Here is a 19,362-nt window from a genome sequence, read left to right on the forward strand (position 1 = left end):
CGGCTCAGGTTACTCCGGCCTCTGACCCGGAATGTAGCGAGCCTAGTACCCCCGCATGGGCGTCCTCCCTCGCTCGATCTGTGGCATCCTTGGAAAGGACGATACAGTCTCTCCGTGAGCCGTCCCTTAGCCAGGGCACTTCCACGGATGATATAACGCGGTCTAAGAACCCCTCTCGGCCTAGAGGTCGTACCGTTTCCAGAAGCCCTCACTCATCCAAAAAGAGGTCCAGGGTAATATCTCCGGTCCGGGATCAGCCTTCCGGCTCAGAGAGCGAAGTCTCTCGTCACTCATCCCCGACTCATAGCAGGGAATCCCTCCTGGACGACGCGTCCAACGCGTCCTGTTCCCCAGAGTATCATCACGATCAAGAGACTTTAGATTCTCTCATAGACTCTGTAAGTCAGACACTACAGTTAGAGGAGGAAACCCCGTCCAAGGCGGTTCATCCCGTATCATTCGGGCGAACCACAAAGGCTCATAAATTTTTTCCTACGCACCCTCAATTCAAGGACATAGTCGATCACCATAGAGTCCGTCCGGATAAACGTTTCTCAGGACAGAAGGCTATGCAATTGAAGTATCCGTTTGCTCAGGACCTAGCTAGGGACTGGTCTCAGTCACCCTCCGTGGACCCGCCAGTGTCGCGGCTAGCCACCAAGGCGGTTCTATCCTCCTCTGAGGGTGCGTCCATCAAGCATCCCACTGATAGACAAATTGAACAGATGGCTCGCTCGGCCTTTGAAGCCTCCTCGGCTTCTCTCTTTCCCTCTTTTGCCGTCACGTGGGTTGCAAAAGCTATGTCCCATTGGGCCGAGTCTTTATCCTCTACAGCACTACGTGCCGACTTACCCCCAGAAATTTCACACCTGGCCACTCAGATCGCTAGAGCGGGGGACTTCATAGTTTCCGCATCCTTAGACGCGGCCAACTGTGCCTCACAGGCAGCGGCCAATGCTGTCACGATCCGCAGATCCCTTTGGATCAGGGACTGGAAAGCGGACTCGGGATCCAAAAAATCCCTCACGTCTCTTCCATACCAGGGCGAACGCCTATTTGGGGACAAACTAGACAAAATAATTGCAGACTCCACAGGAGGAAAGAGCAAATTCCTTCCCCAGCAACGAACTTTTCGTCCCTTTCGCAACCAACAGGGCCGAGGCCGATATTTCCGTTTCGGCTCCAATTGGTCCAATCCCTCCTCCGCGCCACCCGGCGTCGGGAGAGGTCAGCGCAAGGACAGAGCCTCCCAGCCGTCTTACAAACCTTCTCCCACTTGGAGAGGCAGACCCAGACAACAGGGATTCCGAGGGTCCAGACCTAACAGGTCTCCACCTCAATGACTCTTGGCAAACGCCGAAGGACACCGACAGAGTAGGCGGCCGCCTACTCTTCTTTCGGGACGCGTGGCTCTCGGTAGTTCCCGACCGATGGGTCCGCGACCTAGTGTCCTCCGGTTACAAGATAGAGTTTGTCTCTCTTCCCCCATCTCGTTTCTTCCAGTCCCCTCCTCCCAGAGCAAGGGTCTGTCAGTACTTCCAGGCCATAAGGTCGCTATGGGAAGACGGGGTCATCATCCCGGTACCTCAGAACGAGAGGTACCAAGGTTTCTATTCCAATCTTTTCATCGTACCAAAAAAGGACGGCTCAGTACGTCCTATATTAGACCTCAAGCTTCTCAACAAGTACGTCCGCGTACATCGATTCCGTATGGAGTCCCTCCGCTCGGTAATTGCCTCTCTGGAAGAGGGCGAGTTCCTTGCATCTCTGGATGTTCAGGACGCTTACCTGCACATTCCCATCCTACCGTCTCATCAGCGTTTCCTCCGCTTCGCGGTCCAGGGGCACCATTTCCAGTTTGTCGCCCTACCCTTCGGGCTGGCCACCGCTCCTCGGGTATTCACCAAGGTCATGGCAGCTGCCGTGGCCATTCTCCATGCTCGAGGCATAGTGGTGTTGCCCTACTTGGACGACATTCTCATAAAAGGCTCCTCTTTTCGATCCTGCTCAGAAGCAGTAGACGTCACCATAAATACCTTTTTGCGCCTGGGCTGGAAAATCAACTTCAAGAAATCTTCCCCAGTCCTGGCTCAAACCATATCCTACCTGGGGATGATCCTAGACTCTTCTCAGGGTCTAGTACTCCTACCTCCGGAAAAGGTATCCACGCTACAGAGAGAAGTCCGAAAGCTTACCCAACCTCGCCCTCACTCCCTACGCTTCTCCATGAGGGTACTCGGCAGGATGGTGGCGGCAATGGAGGCAGTGCCTTTTGCTGTATTTCACCTCCGTCCCCTACAGCACGCCCTTCTAGCAGTATGGGACAGGAATCCTGCCTCGCTCGACCGCCGTCTCCTGCTCTCTCGCCCAATCAGGCAGTCCCTCAGGTGGTGGACCAAGAGGTCCTCCCTGACTCGGGGGAAGTCTTTCCTTCCGGTGCACTGGCTGGTTGTCACAACGGACGCCAGTCTCTTCGGCTGGGGTGCTGTGTTCCAGCGCCACTCGACTCAGGGTCGCTGGTCCCCGCAGGAATCCCAGCTGCCCATCAACATCCTAGAGATTCGGGCAATCAGACTGGCACTCCGCCATTTTCATCCGTTTCTTTCCGGCCACGCGGTCAGAGTCCAGTCCGACAACGCCACTGCGGTAGCCTACATCAACCGCCAAGGGGGCACTCGCAGCAAAGCGGCCATGGTCGAGGTAACGCTCATTCTCCGCTGGGCCGAGACCAACCACTCCATACTCTCAGCAGTTTACATCCCAGGCGTGGAAAACTGGGAAGCGGACTTTCTCAGTCGCCACAGCCTCGATCCCGGAGAGTGGTCTCTTCATCCCGCAATCTTTCACCAGATATGCTCTCGATGGGGGACTCCGGACGTGGATCTAATGGCATCTCGCCTCAATTGCCAGGTTCCCGTCTTCATGGCCAGGTCTCACGACCCCTCAGCCTTCGGAGCCGATGCTCTCGTCCTCTCATGGCAGGGTTTCAGACTCCCATACATCTTTCCCCCAATTCCCCTTCTGGCAAAGGTAATCAGGAAGGTCAGGGCAGAACGGATTTCAGTAATTCTCATCGCTCCGGACTGGCCGCGCAGGACATGGTACGCCGAGATGGTGCAACTGGTCTCAGACGTACCTTGGAGGCTGCCGAGCCGCGCAGACCTCCTGTCTCAAGGGCCCATTTACCACCCGAACTCAGAGGCCCTGTGTTTAACGGCGTGGCCGTTGAGTCCTGGGTACTGAGGCAGAAGGGTCTGCCCCAGACGGTTATATCTACCATGCTCCGCGCACGCAAGTCTTCTTCCATGCGCATCTACCACCGCGCCTGGAAGGTATACTTCGCCTGGTGCAGGGATCGGGGACGTTTCCCCCTCCAATTTTCTATTCCTCACATTTTGGAATTCCTCCAATCAGGCGTAGACTTGGGCCTTGCCCTCAGTTCTCTTAAGGGCCAAATTTCTGCTCTCTCGGTTCTTTTCCAGAGAAGGATTGCAAACAGACTGCAAGTCAAGACTTTCATCCAGGGAGTTTCTCATATGGTTCCGCCTTACAGAATACCCTTGGAACCATGGGACCTGAATCTGGTCCTCTGTGCTCTTCAAGAGCCCCCTTTTGAGCCCTTGCATGAGGTGTCCTTGCGGCTCTTGTCGTGGAAAGTTGCCTTCCTCGTGGCTGTCACGTCTATTAGACGTGTCTCTGAGCTGGCAGCTCTGTCTTGCCAACCTCCTTTCCTCGTGTTCCACCAGGACAAGGTAGTTCTACGGACATGTCCGTCTTTTCTTCCGAAGGTCGTTTCCTCCTTCCATCTTAATGAGGAGATTGTCCTTCCCTCACTGTGCCCTGCTCCTTCTCACCGCACGGAAAGGGCTCTCCACACTCTGGACTTAGTGAGGGGTCTCAGACGTTATGTCTCCAGAACTGCGTCTCTCTGTAGGTCAGACGCCTTGTTCGTTCTTCCGGAAGGGCCACGGAAGGGACTTCCCGCTTCCAAGGCCTCCATTGCCAAGTGGATTCGTTCCGCCATCCAAGAGTCCTACCGTGTCAAGGGTCACGCCGCACCTCCGGGGATCAAGGCTCATTCTACCCGGTCAGTCGGCGCGTCCTGGGCCATCCGGCACCAGGCATCGGCAGCGCAGGTCTGCAAGGCTGCTACATGGTCCAGCCTGCATACATTCACGAAGCACTACCATGTGCACTCTCAGGCCTCGGCAGACGCGTCCGTCGGTAGGCGAATCCTACAAGCGGCAGTGTCTCATCTGTAGCTCGTAGGCACGCACAGCATTTATAACTTCTTGTTCCCACCCAGGGACTGCTTTGGGACGTCCCATTCGTCCTGTGTCCCCCAATGATACGTAGGAGAAAAGGAGATTTTTGTGTACTCACCGTAAAATCTTTTTCTCCGAGTCAATCATTGGGGGACACAGCACCCTCCCTGTTAGCCTAGTTTGGCTCGGTTATTCTTTTCAGTCGGTGTTTTGACTGTAACATGTTTACTGTTATTATCTGGTTTACTCCTACTGCTTTGTTACCGAACTGGCTCCGGATTCTCCAGCCCGTGGGTGTATACTGCAGGGGAGGAGTTAATCTTTTGTGTGTGTTTAACTTGGTGTCCTCCTGGTGGCAGCAGCATAACACCCATTCGTCCTGTGTCCCCCAATGATTGACTCGGAGAAAAAGATTTTACGGTGAGTACACAAAAATCTCCTTTTTATTTTTTTTATATATGTAGTAGTTTTTGTATAAACCAGTTTTTGTGAAGGCTTGTATATATAATATATATATATATATATAATATATATATATATATATATATATATATATATATATATATATATATATATATATATATATACACACACATTTTCTATTTTTTTCTAGTAATTTTTGTATATAACACACACATATATATGCATATTATGCTTGTTATAGCTGCACAGTATATGTGTATAGAGCAGATTGCAGGTGCACATGCTCGATTCACTGTGTATGCAGTTACAGGAGAAAGCCAAGCTCAGCGCTCCTCTATTTTTGCAGCCTCATGTACGGATGGAGCAGATGTCGGCCATGCTCTCGCCATCTCGGCCCTTTGTTGTGCTGCATTTTGGGAAATAATGTATATATAGAGCTGATTATTTTTTTATGGGTCATTGTCTCTCTTCACCAGCTGCGGGCGCTCTACTCCCAGTATCTTCGTAAAACAAAGAGCTTGAATAAACTTCTCTACAACTTGTTTAAGCTCATGCCTCACACTCCGATCTTTCCTGGCCAAGCGAGTGAAGCGAACTGCAGAGAACCCAAAACCTTCTTTACTGAGGAGCTGGACCTGGCTGTACAAGGTGAGTTCAGAAAAGCTTCCCACATGTCCTCTACATCGGACTCTTCCACCCTTTTAATGTACAGTCGTAGACTACCCGAAACTGACCCCGACTGTTTACAGATTTAAAAGGTTTTTTTTTTTCGGGAAATAGAATGTGAAAACTTTAATATACCATAACAATTTCAGGAGACACCAAAGTGCACGTTGTTCGGCTGAATTATCCCCTGCCCTTCCCTCGCCACTGTACCTCTGCTTGCTTGGCTGCTCCATGTGAGCGAGATCTGCCGTGCCTATGTTTACTTCATCACCGTGATCAATAAACTAAACCTCATAGACATTAGGCTTGTGTACGTGGCAGAGTTGGGGCCCTGTTTGGAGTCACTGGTGCTCCACATCTCTGGTTGGGTTTTTGGTGAGGTACGCGTGAATGTAATGGTTCCCCGGCTCTTCCCGTAGGTCATACCACTCTACAGTACGAGATCCCCCATTTGGCGTGTTGTGTTTATCACATCACTTTGAAGGATTTACCCGCCATGGTCCGTCTGTGGTGGAACGGCTGCGAGAAGAGGATCTTCAATGTGGTCGATAAATTTACGACAAAGTACGTGAGCGGAGTGTTGTCTTCTCAGGAAATCTCATCAGTGCAGTGCAGCATGCAAATGTTTGACAGCATGACGGTAAGTTGGTCTATGGTGGCGCCCGTGTTTGCGGCTCCCACGTGCCTATGTGCTCTCCAATTCTACTGGCGTTTTCCAATCAAGATGAGCGGTGCTGGGCTGTGAGCAGTAGTCCCAGAACAGGACGTCTGGCCCTAATGCCGCCCTCATGGTTTCAAAACTGAAGAAAACAACTGCACTCAAATATGGATTTGCGTCATAAACGTGAAATCTTTAATAGGGAACACCACAGTGATTAAGTCAAGTGTTGAGGTAATGTTTCGACCCCTTTTTGGGCCTTTATCAAACCTCACTTTTGAGTAGAGGGCAATGGGAGAAGAGGAGAGAACAGTGTCCAGGACGGACACAGCGGCTCCGCTGGAATAAAGGGGAAAATATGAGGATCCGAAATGGCACGGACAGGGGATGAGATCCCTATGAGCACTGTGGGTCCAGAGGCAGGAGGATTGCCCTCATGGTTTCTGCTTCTAACAGTGTGGTCAGTGACATGCACAGCACTAGCCGCTGGTGGTAATTTTGTGGGGCTCTTGGTTCCTCCTTTCACAGTCCTGCTGCTGGGTTGAAGCTCCTATACATCCGTGTCCTTACATCTCCAGACTCGGCTGATAGACATCGAAACCCTTGTGATGGCTCATATGGATGTGCCATCCCGGAGGATCCGGACAAGGATGGGCTGCAGGTACCACCTTGTGCCATCACTAGTGACAAGGGCATGGGTAAAGTGCAAAACTAGACAAGAATCAGTTAGGAGAGTTAAGTTTTACCTTAAAGGGAACGATTTATTTCTTTACTATGGGCCTTAGAACTAATAGGCAGGTAGTCTATCTGAGCACAGCAGACATAAGTGATTACTGACACCTTTAAGCTCATCTATGGACAGGCAGTGTGGGGGGAGGGGCAGTACAGCAGAGAGGAAGAGAGCTAATAGAAGGGTTTCTAATGTGAGACTAGACTCATCTGTGCTGCCTCTTCCCCCATATTAGCTGCCAGGAGATGAAAGCTCACAGATGTTAATCATCTGTGCTCTGCTGCCAGCATTTTCTAATCATACAGGTGGTTAGACCAGGAAATCAGAGCTGTATCCTTACATGTTGCACACTAAGAAACCTGCTCTTTGCTATTGTAGGGCGTGGTCTTCATTCTCCTGTGTGTTGCTGCCTGCTTATGATTGGTCAACATCATACAGGGAGAAGAAGTACACACCCCCAGTGAAAACTATCTGATAACACCCACTTTGACTTAACAAAAGTTAACTAATTTGGTGCAAAGTACTTTGATCACTAATATCTCTGCACTGGAGAGATTTAAAGAAAACAAAACCAAAAATATTAAATTCCTCTTTACATCACCTATTACATTGTATGTCCCGTGGAATTGTGTTTTTTTTCCCCCATTTCTCTCTCTCATCTGGAATAAAATGAACTCTCTTATGTTCTGCCATAAGTTATGGTTTATGGCCTTTTAAGAAAATGGATAAAGATGGAAAAATGAAAAATCGCCGATGTGTAAGGGGTTAATTTGAATTTTTGGCCTTGGGGTCAATACTATCAGAGCGCTGAATCTCTGTCAGACAAGATGAGCTCTGAGTTATTTTGCAGGTTTGTTGGACATGATGCTGTACAGATACAGAGAGACCGGCACAAGAATCGCCCGCTAACATTAGGGAAGGGTGCGTTGCCTTTGAAGTTAGAAATTACACTTAATGCAGATTCCATTTCCTTCGAGCCAAAGGCAGCACAAGCCGTGTGTCTTATTTTCCTCTGCAGACGGCGCGAATGAGGAAGGCTTTATGTGATCCGATGGATTGTTATTGGAAGTTTCCTTAGAAACTGAAAAACGGAGCCTAATCTCATACATAGGGAGGATTTACTGCTGGGGAACGGACATTTAGAAACTTTACTTTTAGCTTCTTTTTTTTTTTTTGCCTTTTGGGTTTTTATCCACTTTAATCTGAAATGATTTATTCTTAGGTCAAAGCTCGTCCTACTACGCGGGAGGTCATAGCCACCTACTCCGTGGATGACATCTGTATGGAACTCATTATTCAGCTACCGCAAAATTACCCCCTGGGCTCCATCGCCGTAGAAAGCGGGCGACGAGTAGGTGTGGCGGTTCAGCAGTGGCGCAACTGGATGTTACAGCTCAATACCTACCTTACACACCAGGTCGGTCGAAGTTACTCATTTGATCTGTTCTGTAAATGCAGTTTACGGAAAAAAGAATTTACACCCAGAATACGTGTGCCAGGATAGACGAAGGGCAATTCTGTGTTAATTTATATGCTCTACTGATCGTCTAATATGTATGTTGGCCTCCTGACTTTGGCGTGTCTTATTTTGGCGAGATAAGATGCCGCCATCTCTGTCCTATAGAGGAGACTCGGCCGAGCATGCGCTTATGTGTACGGAGAAGTTGAGAGAGTAAGCTGCCTTACAAACCATCGTACGGTCCCCAATTATCTATGGGGCTCCTAAGGGTTTACTGTATCTGTATTAGTTATAGTCTATGGGACTGACGGAGCTAGGGCACCTGTGCCAAGATCATCCCGGAAATGGCACCCACACTATCGGACACTTCAGACCTGTCCAGTGGATACGTTATAAGCATGTACTTGGGGACAAACCCTTTAAAGGCCGGGCATACCTTTTGGCGTGGGAAAATTGTGTTTACATGTGCAATTTTACTAACTAAAGTTAACCACTAAGTTTCAGTCTGTAATCTTCACTCCTTCAATCATTTTCAGACCTCTGATATGTAGAATGCAACACACAAGTTTCAGATTTTTCTCTTGTGAGAGTGTCTTGCTCAGTAATGTAGGTTGGATGATTCTCTCAGTAATATAGGCTGGATGATTCTCAGTAATATAGGCTGGATTTGAGCTCTGGGTGTGTATCCAGGGTACTGCTGTCCTCACTTGCTGTAGTATATCTTGCTCTGCTCCTGAGTTGTAATTTCCTCTCTTTGTGCTTTCCCCCTTTTCTATAGTCTCTTTTCTGTACCCTCCAAGATACTTTTTCCCCTCTCCATTGCAGATTTGTGTACGTTCCCCTCGCTCCTGCTTTCTGTAACACTGAGAGAAGGGGGAGCAGAGAGAGAACCTCTAACACTTTAGTATCCGTTTTGCAGAGCATTCCGCTAGATATACGACTTGCAAGAGAGTAAAGTGCTAGAGAGATTTTTTTCTTTGAAGACTATTTAGAAAGGTGCTTAACTTTGCATTTAGGAAGCAAATGTACACTAAACTATTTGCAAAGGTGTTCTTAGTCTTTGAGCATGTTTATTCGGTCTGGTGCTGTTCCTTCTTTAGGAGCCTGACGTATACAACATGTGTTGGTTGATTATCTCGTCATTGTGCATGTAATACTTTTTGTTGTTGTTGTGACCTTCTCAGAACGGGAGCATAATGGAAGGCCTGGCCCTCTGGAAGAACAACGTGGATAAGCGGTTCGAAGGAGTAGAAGACTGTATGATCTGTTTCTCGGTCATTCATGGTTCAAACTATTCTCTACCTAAAAAAGCCTGCAGAACCTGCAGAAAGAAGTTCCATTCGCAGTGCCTGGTAAGGGACGGTCATCGGTGGAGTTGTCGATGGAGTTGTCCAACCAAGGCAACCTCTGGTTTTATAGGGGGTTGACTGGTGGCACTCATGCGATCAACTGATGGCCATGCTGGATTGTCTTGGTCTCTTCTGCATCAGGAGGAGAGCGATGCCAATGACGTCGCTTTTCGACGTATTTACCAGCACCTATGCATAATCGGCAAGTATCATGAACATATCCTAGTCATTAGTTTAGGACATGTGCATGATACTTGCCGCTTAAGCACAAGTCTTGAGAAGTATTGACATCATTGGCGCCACTCACCTCCTGATGCAGAAGAGAACCCAAGCCAGCTGGGCAATCGGCTGATCGCTATAAAACTCCTCAGCAATCGCCTGTTACTGTCGAAATAAGTTTCGACAAGCGACGCACTTCCAATGAGAACCCTCATTAGCCTCTTCTGAAGTGTGTGTTTCTGCCTCCAGATTTGTGCTTTCCTTTTTTTTTTTCATTTAATGTACATGTTTCTGTCCTCTTCCCTGTAAAAAGGGGGAAGCCACTAGTAAGGATCGCTTTGTTATAGGAGTAATTTCTCCTGGACTAAAACCGGCAATATCCGACTTAATCTCTTGAGTTCGGCTCTTGGGCCCTCTCTGTTCTGATATACAGGGAAAAGACTGACATGAGGCGCAGGTGTTTAACCTCCGGCCATCGCTCCAAATTCCTGCCCTGGGGTCGGACATCCTCTCCGCGACACGTGGGTCAGGCTTTAGTAATCTAGTTTGATCTACGGGCTTATCCTCTACATATCCTAAAAAATGGGTAGTGTGCTGCTTATCCTTGCGGACATTATTTCCTGGGGTGCGGACACAAATCTGCACAGATTTTATTTTTTTTCCTAGTGAGTGTGTATGGCTTTTCAGAAACCATGATCATTTGCAGCGCTGATGTTTCAAAAGCAGATTTATTTGTGAATCCACATATAAAACCTATCAATTCCATAGGGCCTATGTCAGCAGGTTTTTCCCTTTGTAATCTGAGAGCAGCATGATGCAGGAGCAGAGACCCTGATTCGAGCGATGTCACTTACTGGACTGCTTGTTGCAGGTTTTAAAAAATCCCTGTTTTCTCTGTTGCAGATCAAGCACTGCTCTGAATGGTGAGCCCTGTTTCACCCCGCCCACACCACTGATTGGCTGCTTGTTGACAATGTACACAAGAAGCAGCCAATCAGTGGTGGGGGCGGGGTTACACAGTTTAGCTGGACTGCCTTGCACGTGACACCTAGTCCTGCAGTGATAATCTCCTGATGACAAAACACTGATTGTATCGAAACTACAGCAAACTGCTGAGCAAGTGACACATCACTGAAATCACCCTTACATCATGCTGCTTTCAGATTACACAGCAAAAACATTCTGACATATTCCCTTTAAGGTCCATTTATGCTGCTTGATTATTGTAAGCAAGCTTTTTTTTTTTTAAGAGCCCTAGTTTCCAGGAGCGGACACAGACAGAAGAGGGCCCATATACTGTAGCTCATCCTAATGCACAATTATACCTGCTTTCGAGACAGAAGTGGGCCCTTTTACCTCATGAGCCCCTGTGTGGGTGAACAGGTTACACCCAAGTTATGTCTGTCCGTGCTTGATAATCGTCTAAACAGGCTGCCAATCTTATGATGAAAGTACAAAATGCCCGTTGATCAGGTTTATTAATCTTATTGGTTGGCACCAAAGATCATCGTTCTCGGTGGCACAGAAGGTCAATGTTCTCGGCAGCTCATCGACCTGTGTAAACAGGCCCCACGCTGTCGAGAACAATGGCAGGTGATGCTTACGATCTATTACTGGTCGTTCAGTGCACATGTGTCAACCTGCTAGTAAATGATGACCCTTCAGCAAACGATTAGCTGAACAGGACCGACGACGGGTGTGAACAGATCCTTACGTGTCAAAAAAGCTCCACTTTGAGAAAGCAAGATATCTGCCAGTCCCCAAATATTTGACTCTACACATACCCGCCACCTGTCATATCCCAGCGAAGATCCCTGGAGATTGAGAATATACTTATGCCAACGGTTATCAAACGACTAATAATGCTGCAATCTGAAAGACGCGCTGATAATTGCTATACTGATAATTGCTATACTGTGCCCTTGTGTCTGCGGTAGTTTCGCCCACATTGTAGATACACATTAGATTGCCCCGGATCTCGTTATTTGACGTTCCATTCTTTGTCTTCCTGATATTCTGGTCTCCCTCAGAGATCGACAATAGAAATACAGAAATCCTGAATGATCTCATGGAGCCGGTATTTAAGATTGATGTTTCGCAGCTCCCTCTGGTATCCCAGTCACACTCCCTATTACAGACGGCTCTTTTCCTCCCATACTTTCTACCATCGAATATAAGTCTTTGTTTATGTCCAGGACGACTTATCAAAGGGATGAAAAGCCTTTCTAGATAAGGAGGGAATCCTCGGAGGACACGTGTTCTCCCCGCAGATAATGACTTGGCGATTAGTCGCAGCTCTGCATCTCATGAGATTTATTAACGTTGCCTGAAGGTGTAATGGGTTGATTGGAGAATTTTCCTCCTTAAATTAAAAACACAGGAAATAATTTACCGCCCTGACTGAGCGGCACTAAGAGACTTTGCTTCAACCTCTTGTTTACGACGTGCTATCCTCACCGCTCCCAGGAATCGTCCTCACAGTCCTAAATGGCAAGTTTGCCAATTTACACAGCGATAACGGGAAACAAAACAAAAACTTGTGTTTCTATTGGAGACATTTCTTGCTTTGCTTTACAAGATAAATAATTTTGTATTTTTTTACCTATTTAGTACAAGTGGTTTACTTCAAGCAACAAATCTACGTGTCCCCTGTGCCGAGAGATGTTCTTCTGAAAGCGATGTCTCACGCAGGAGGAGCAGCTACGTCCATCGGCGAGGACCTTGCACGGCGTTCTCACCCTCTACATTAACTAATCTATTTAATTGTCTAATGTCCACTAAAAAGTGATGTTTTCTTTCTTTTTTCCTCATCTCGCCATCGGGATGGGGTATAACCTTCTGTACAGGATTGGCCGTGATGTTATTACACAAAGGATAAATCAGACGTCTGTCACAAAGTGTCAGTTTTGATCGGAGGAAATGTAGAACATTTGCATTTTATAATCACATGCAGTAGAAGTCACGATTCTTGTAAATGTTGCTGGATCTTTGGAAATGAAACTTATTTTAAATAAAAATATAGTGATTGGAATAAAATGAAGTCTAATGGTCTGGGTCATTTTAATAATTCTGCATAATAAAATGTAAGAGCCTTAGGAGATATGCTCAGGTTTTAAGTTGCTTCGCTTATCTTCAATGGCTTTGCGAAGAGCTTGCATGGCCAATATACTCACCAGACATGTCACCCATTGATCATGTTACTCCTGATCGGCGTACACGACAGGTTCACGTTCCTGCCGATATCCAGCAACTTCACACAGCCAACATCCCACCGGCCACAATCAACAACCTGATCAACTCTATGCAAAGAAGATTTGTTGTAAATGGTGGTAACACCAGATAGTGACTGGTTTTCTGTCCCACCCTCCTTCTCTGAACAATACTGTAAAACTGCACATTTTAGAGTGGCCTTTAACTGTGGCCACCTAAGGCCTACCTCTGCAACAATCATGTGTCTGATCAGCATCTTGATATGTCACACCTGAGATGTGGATGGATTATGTAGGCAGAGGATAAGAGCTCACTAACACAGATTGGGAGAAGTGCTCACAGTAAACGCTGCGGATTGGACTCTGCGTACATCCGCAGCGGCTAGATGTTACAGCACAGGTACAAACCTGTTGCAACCCCAAGCTGGCATCTTTATATTTTATATTGGCTGGTTATTAAAGATAGAGGGGTCACTATGTCATATTTTTTTTATTGAAATAAATAATTTAATATAATGTCATGTGGTTCACCCCCATTTTTATAACCAGCCAAGCTAAAGCAGACAGCTGGGGGCTGGTATTCTCCATCTCTGAAGGGGCCATTGATATTGGCCCTCCCCAGCCTAAAACTAGCAACCTGCAGCGTCCCCAGAAAAGGGGAATTCTGGAGCTTTGCCCGGCTCTTACCACTTGTCCTGGTGCAGTGGCATGTGGGGTAATAGTCGTGGGGTTGATGTCAGCTGTTTTATCGCAGCTGACATCAAACCCTGAGGTTAGTAATGGAGAGTTATCAATGCTCTCCAAATCATCCTGATCGTCGTGGGATAGATATGAATAATTTTCTTGTAGGACAGGTGAGAAATATGGTGTTTTATTATTTCTTGTCTTTTACAGGGGACATAGGAATATGTGGATTATTTTCTCGTCAAACAGGTGAGTGTAACTTTGCTTTTTTATCTTTGAAAATAAATGGGTAAAAGAAGGTGCAGAGTATTTCAAATAGAGGACTTTCTTCTTGCTGTGTCTTTATTACAATAACACTATGAGTTTAGTGATGGGGCGTTTTTATAGACTCTGGGGTTAGTAATAAGGGTGTCTTACAAATACCTTTTCATTACTAACCTGTGGGCTTGATGTCGGCTGACATTCCAAAGCTGACATCATCCTCACAACTATTACCGCACTTCCACCACACCAGGGCAAGTGAGAAGAGCACCGCTTAGTGCCAGAATTGGTGCATTAAATGGATGTTATTACTATCAGATCACAGATGTTTGCTTAGCCTTTACTGGCTATTATAGAGGAGCCACCCCCCCAAAAAAATGACATGGGGACCCTCCTATAATCAATAACCAGAAAAGGCTAAACAGAAAGCTGCAGACTGATATTAATAGCCTAGGAAGGAGCCATGGTTATTGCCCCCCCCCAGACTACAGTCCTCAGCTGCCCCAGAAATGGCGCATCCATTATGGCGCTTAGCCTTGCTCTTCCAATTTGCCCTGGTGTGGTGCAAAGTGTGGTAATAGTTGTGGGGTTGATGTCAGCTTTGTAATGTTAGCTGACATCAAGCCCACACTTTAGTAATGAAAAGGTATTTGTAAGACATCCTTATTACTAACCCCAGAGTCGTATTGTGATAAAGATAACTCTTTGTGAAATAAAACTACACATTCGTTTACCCATGTATTTTAAATAGTGATGAGCGAATATACTCGTTACTCGAGATTTCTCGAGCACGCTCAGGTGTCCTCCGAGTATTTTTTAGTGCTCGGAGATTTCGTTTTTCTTGCCGCAGCTGAATGATTTACATCTGTTAGCCAACATAAGTACATGTGGGGATTCCCTAGCAACCAGGCAACCCCCACATGTACTTATGCTGGCTAACAGATGTAAATCATTTAGCTGTGGCAAGAAAAACTAAATCTCCGAGCACTAACAAATACTCGGAGGACCCCTTAGCATGCTCGAGAAATCTCGAGTAACGAGTATATTCGCTCATTACTAATTTTAAACAATTAAAAATGTAAAAAGCACCATATTTCTCACCCGTCCTACGAGAATATAATCCATATCTGTCCCTCGAAGAAGTCCAGCTCTGCCATATCTGGTTTGCTGAGCAGTGGCATGATGCGAGCGCTCAGCGAGAACACACAGAAACAGGAGTGTGAGAATGCTTCTGCAGTGTGAGAATTTTCCCACGATGCGAGCAGTGCCGTAAGTGAGGTGACCAGGGTTCATCAGCTATGAACTCCAGTGACCTTTCTCACGTCCGCGCTACACACTGGAGGAGAGTAATCACTTTCCTGTCTCAGTGGAGAGAGGTTGTAACGTTGATATGACTGCTCTCCAAATCATTCGGATCGTGTTTGGACAGATATGGCATACCTTTTCGTCAGACAGATGAGTATAACTTTTTCATTTTTTTAAATAAATAGGTAAAAGAAAGTGAGGGGTTTTGGGGTAATGGGGGTGTAATGGATTGATGGGTGTGTCTTATATTTCAATAATTACAAAATACAGCATGGGGACCCCTCTATTTTTGATGAGGGTTGAGGCCTGCAGCTGTCAGCTTTGCCTTTGCTGGTTATCAAAAATAAAGGGGAACCCAAGCCATTCTTTAAAAATGTATTTATTGCACAGGCGCTGGCTAGTGAATACTCTCGTCAGCCTTGCCTGCTCTTGTTGCTATCAGCGAGAGCATGTGTAGGATGATGAGAGTAGTCATCAGCCGATGCCTGTGACTGGCGGTAACCTTTTTACTGCTGGTCAGAGCTGCTGGCTCACACTCTGTCATCTGATAAGGTGGGAACCACAGCGCTCTGACCGGCAGTAATAAACTTACCGCTGATCAGCTGCCTTTTTTTTTTTTCTTCACGCTGTCACACAGATGACAGTGTGGGAAATAGCCGATGTTCTTCCTGGAGAAGTCCATGTTTGGGGTCGATGCACGGACACTAGGTGTTCGGTACGGACCCTGGACTTTACTGCTCAGGTTCGCCCATCACAAGTCTGGATTTGAAACTCCTGCCCAATTGACATGAGCTGAGGAGATGAGCTGCATTCCCACACACAACCTATGGTCAGGACTGATGCGGCGTCTTACCACCCCATTAATGTCATTTCTGTAGATAATCAATAGTGCCAGGGCTTTAAATTTCACATAAAAACGTAAACCTGGACTAAGCTACTGAAGCACAATGAAATATAAAATTTATTAGCAAGAAATAAAATGAGCTCATCTGCACTCTGAAAATATTTTTATTTGCCAAATAAAATATATGAACCAATAATAGAGGTGAATACGATCGTTATTTTAACATATCCTCTTTCCTTTTATTCCCTCCCCAAGTCGTGTACTTACGGCAAGTCTATCACACATCTGTACTTTCGCCATTATTATTAATGCATGTTTGTGTCTGGTAACAATGGCTGGAACGGTGTGATGGGTTCAGTCTGTGTCGGGTATTACATAATGCACTGCGTGCGATTGTATCCGGCTAATGGTTATCAAATTCTATTTCCTTTTCATCCTGTATGGATTGAATATTAATATTTTCGTTCTGTACCCTGGAAAAATAAAGAAAGAAAATGTACTTGAATTCCTAAAAGGTAATATACAATCAATCAATCATTAAAAAAAAGACATATTGCTTTAATTAGATTTTTTTCTTAAAATCGTAAAATATTCCAGTTTTTACATCGATAAATGGAACAAAACAGACTGACACTTCTTGTTTTCTGTAAATCAGCTGTTAGCTTTGCTGTTGATATTGGGACAGAATGAACAGAGTCATCTCATCATACCATAATGAGTCATTTACAGTAGTCAATGTTGTTCCAACAAAGTTTGGATGAAGTAATACTACAAGCAAATCTAAAACCCATTGTAATATAATTTATGAGCAAAACATGCTTCTTTCTCCACATTTGAGCCACTTTTTTTTCTGCTGCCTCTTGAAATAATTTTTCATTCTGCTAAAATCAATAACGGTCAAGACTAGGAAAAGAGAAGAGTGAAAAGCAAAGTGAGCGAGAGAGACACAGACACACGTCGCTGCCACTGTTTTCTAGTAGTTGTCTTATCTCACCCAAGTGGTAGATTGCACAGTTACACTGCACAGTGTTGCTGCATAATGTCACCTATGCTACCTCTATTTCAGAAACTATACTACATAGAGACAGGAGATCAGGAATACAGGTCCTTCTCAAAAAATTAGCATATAGTGTTAAATTTCATTATTTACCATAATGTAATGATTACAATTAAACTTTCATATATTATAGATTCATTATCCACCAACTGAAATTTGTCAGGTCTTTTATTGTTTTAATACTGATGATTTTGGCATACAACTCCTGAAAACCCAAAAAACCTGTCTCAATAAATTAGCATATCAAGAAAAGGTTCTCTAAATGACCTATTACCCTAATCTTCTGAATCAACTAATTAAGTCTAAACACATGCAAAAGATACCTGAGGCTTTTAAAAACTCCCTGCCTGGTTCATTACTCAAAACCCCCATCATGGGTAAGACTAGCGACCTGACAGATGTCAAGAAGGCCATCATTGACACCCTCAAGTAAGACCCAGAAAGAAATTTCTCAACAAATAGGCTGTTCCCAGAGTGCTGTATCAAGGCACCTCAATGGTAAGTCTGTTGGAAGGAAACAATGTGGCAGAAAACGCTGTACAACGAGAAGAGGTGACCGGACCCTGAGGAAGATTGTGGAGAAGGACCGATTCCAGACCTTGGGGAACCTGAGGAAGCAGTGGACTGAGTCTGGTGTGGAAACATCCAGAGACACCGTGCACAGGCGTGTGCAGGAAATGGGCTACAGGTGCCGCATTCCCCAGGTAAAGCCACTTTTGAACCATAAACAGCGGCAGAAGCGCCTGACCTGGGCTACAGAGAAGCAGCACTGGACTGTTGCTAAGTGGTCCCAAGTACTTTTTTCTGATGAAAGCAAATTTTGCATGTCATTCGGAAATCAAGGTGCCAGAGTCTGGAGGAAGACTGGGGAGAAGGAAATGCCAAAATGCCTGAAGTCCAGTGTCAAGTACCCACAGTCAGTGATGGTGTGGGGTGCCATGTCAGCTGCTGGTGTTGGTCCACTGTGTTTCATCAAGGGCAGGGTCAATGCAGCTAGCTATCAGGAGATTTTGGAGCACTTCATGCTTCCATCGGCTGAAATGCTTTATGGAGATGAAGATTTCATTTTTCAGCACGACCTGGCACCTGCTCACAGTGCCAAAACCACTGGTAAATGGTTTACTGACCATGGTATTACTGTGCTCAATTGGCCTGCCAACTCTCCTGACCTGAACCCCGTAGAGAATCTGTGGGATATTGTGAAGAGAAAGTTGAGAGACGCAAGACCCAACACTCTGGATGAGCTTAAGGCCGCTATTGAAGCATCCTGGGCCTCCATAACATCTCAGCAGTGTCACAGGCTGATTGCCTCCATGCCACGCCGCATTGAAGCAGTCATTTCTGCCAAAGGATTCCCGACCAAGTATTGAGTGCATAACTGAACATTATTATTTGATGGTTTTTTTGTTTGTTATTAAAAAACACTTTTATTTGATTGGACGGGTGAAATATGCTAATTTATTGAGACAGGTTTTTTGGGTTATCAGGAGTTGTAGGCCAAAATCATCAGTATTAAAACAATAAAAGACCTGACAAATTTCAGTTGGTGGATAATGAATCTATAATATATGAAAGTTTAATTGTAATCATTACATTATGGTAAATAATGAAATTTAACACTATATGCTAATTTTTTGAGAAGGACCTGTATATCATGTCTCAGTGTATAGTGTGTATAGGAGACACCATAGCAGCTGGTCTTCACCCACTAGCTCAGAGACAATTGAAAGTAAGAGGTAGAGCCTACAGAGGAAAAAGTGATGAAAACGCAGGATATAAGGCACATAAAGAACAGAGGTATTGTTCTTTTAATTTCCTTTAAAGTAGTCATGTAACTTTCTAAGTGCTGTGAAACTACATTTCCTAGTAAAGGGGCAGTTACAGTTTTGCAATAGTTGGAAAGACATAATTTTTTAAATCATAATTATAGAAAAATGTTAATAAAATTTAATTTATTTTCTCTAAACAAAAAAAGGAAAAAAAAATCATATTTTTAAAATATTTTTAAGATACAGTACAACGCGTTTCGGCTGCTATTTTTACAGTGCAGCCTTCACCATGTAGTAAAAAAACAGACCTACAATAAGCACTATAAAGTGATGTTACAACCTTCCGGGGAGGTATGTCTGTTTTTTTTTTTTTTTGTTACCTGATGAAGGCTGCACTGTAAAAATAGCAGCCGAAACGCGTTGTACTGTATTTTAAAAATATTTTAAAAATATAATTTTTTTTC

At 45.4% G+C, this 19,362-nt stretch overlaps 1 protein-coding gene across 2 annotated transcripts in view; it reads left to right on the forward strand.

Moving 5' to 3' along the window:
• LTN1 (listerin E3 ubiquitin protein ligase 1) overlaps nt 1–12,817 on the forward strand; it is a 65,905-nt gene extending 53,088 nt beyond the window's left edge. For both annotated transcript variants that reach the window (XM_077293996.1, XM_077293995.1), the window contains exons 26-30: nt 5,165–5,336; nt 5,774–5,994; nt 7,965–8,159; nt 9,386–9,553; nt 12,380–12,817. In XM_077293996.1, coding sequence (XP_077150111.1) covers nt 5,165–5,336; nt 5,774–5,994; nt 7,965–8,159; nt 9,386–9,553; nt 12,380–12,442 — 819 coding nt within the window. In that variant the 3' untranslated portion in view covers nt 12,443–12,817. The remainder of the gene's footprint in view (nt 1–5,164; nt 5,337–5,773; nt 5,995–7,964; nt 8,160–9,385; nt 9,554–12,379) is intronic.
• The last annotated feature ends 6,545 nt before the right edge of the window (nt 12,818–19,362 follow it).

This window comes from Ranitomeya variabilis, chromosome 3 (assembly GCF_051348905.1).
Source record: "Ranitomeya variabilis isolate aRanVar5 chromosome 3, aRanVar5.hap1, whole genome shotgun sequence".
NCBI classification, from domain to species: Eukaryota; Metazoa; Chordata; class Amphibia; order Anura; family Dendrobatidae; genus Ranitomeya; species Ranitomeya variabilis.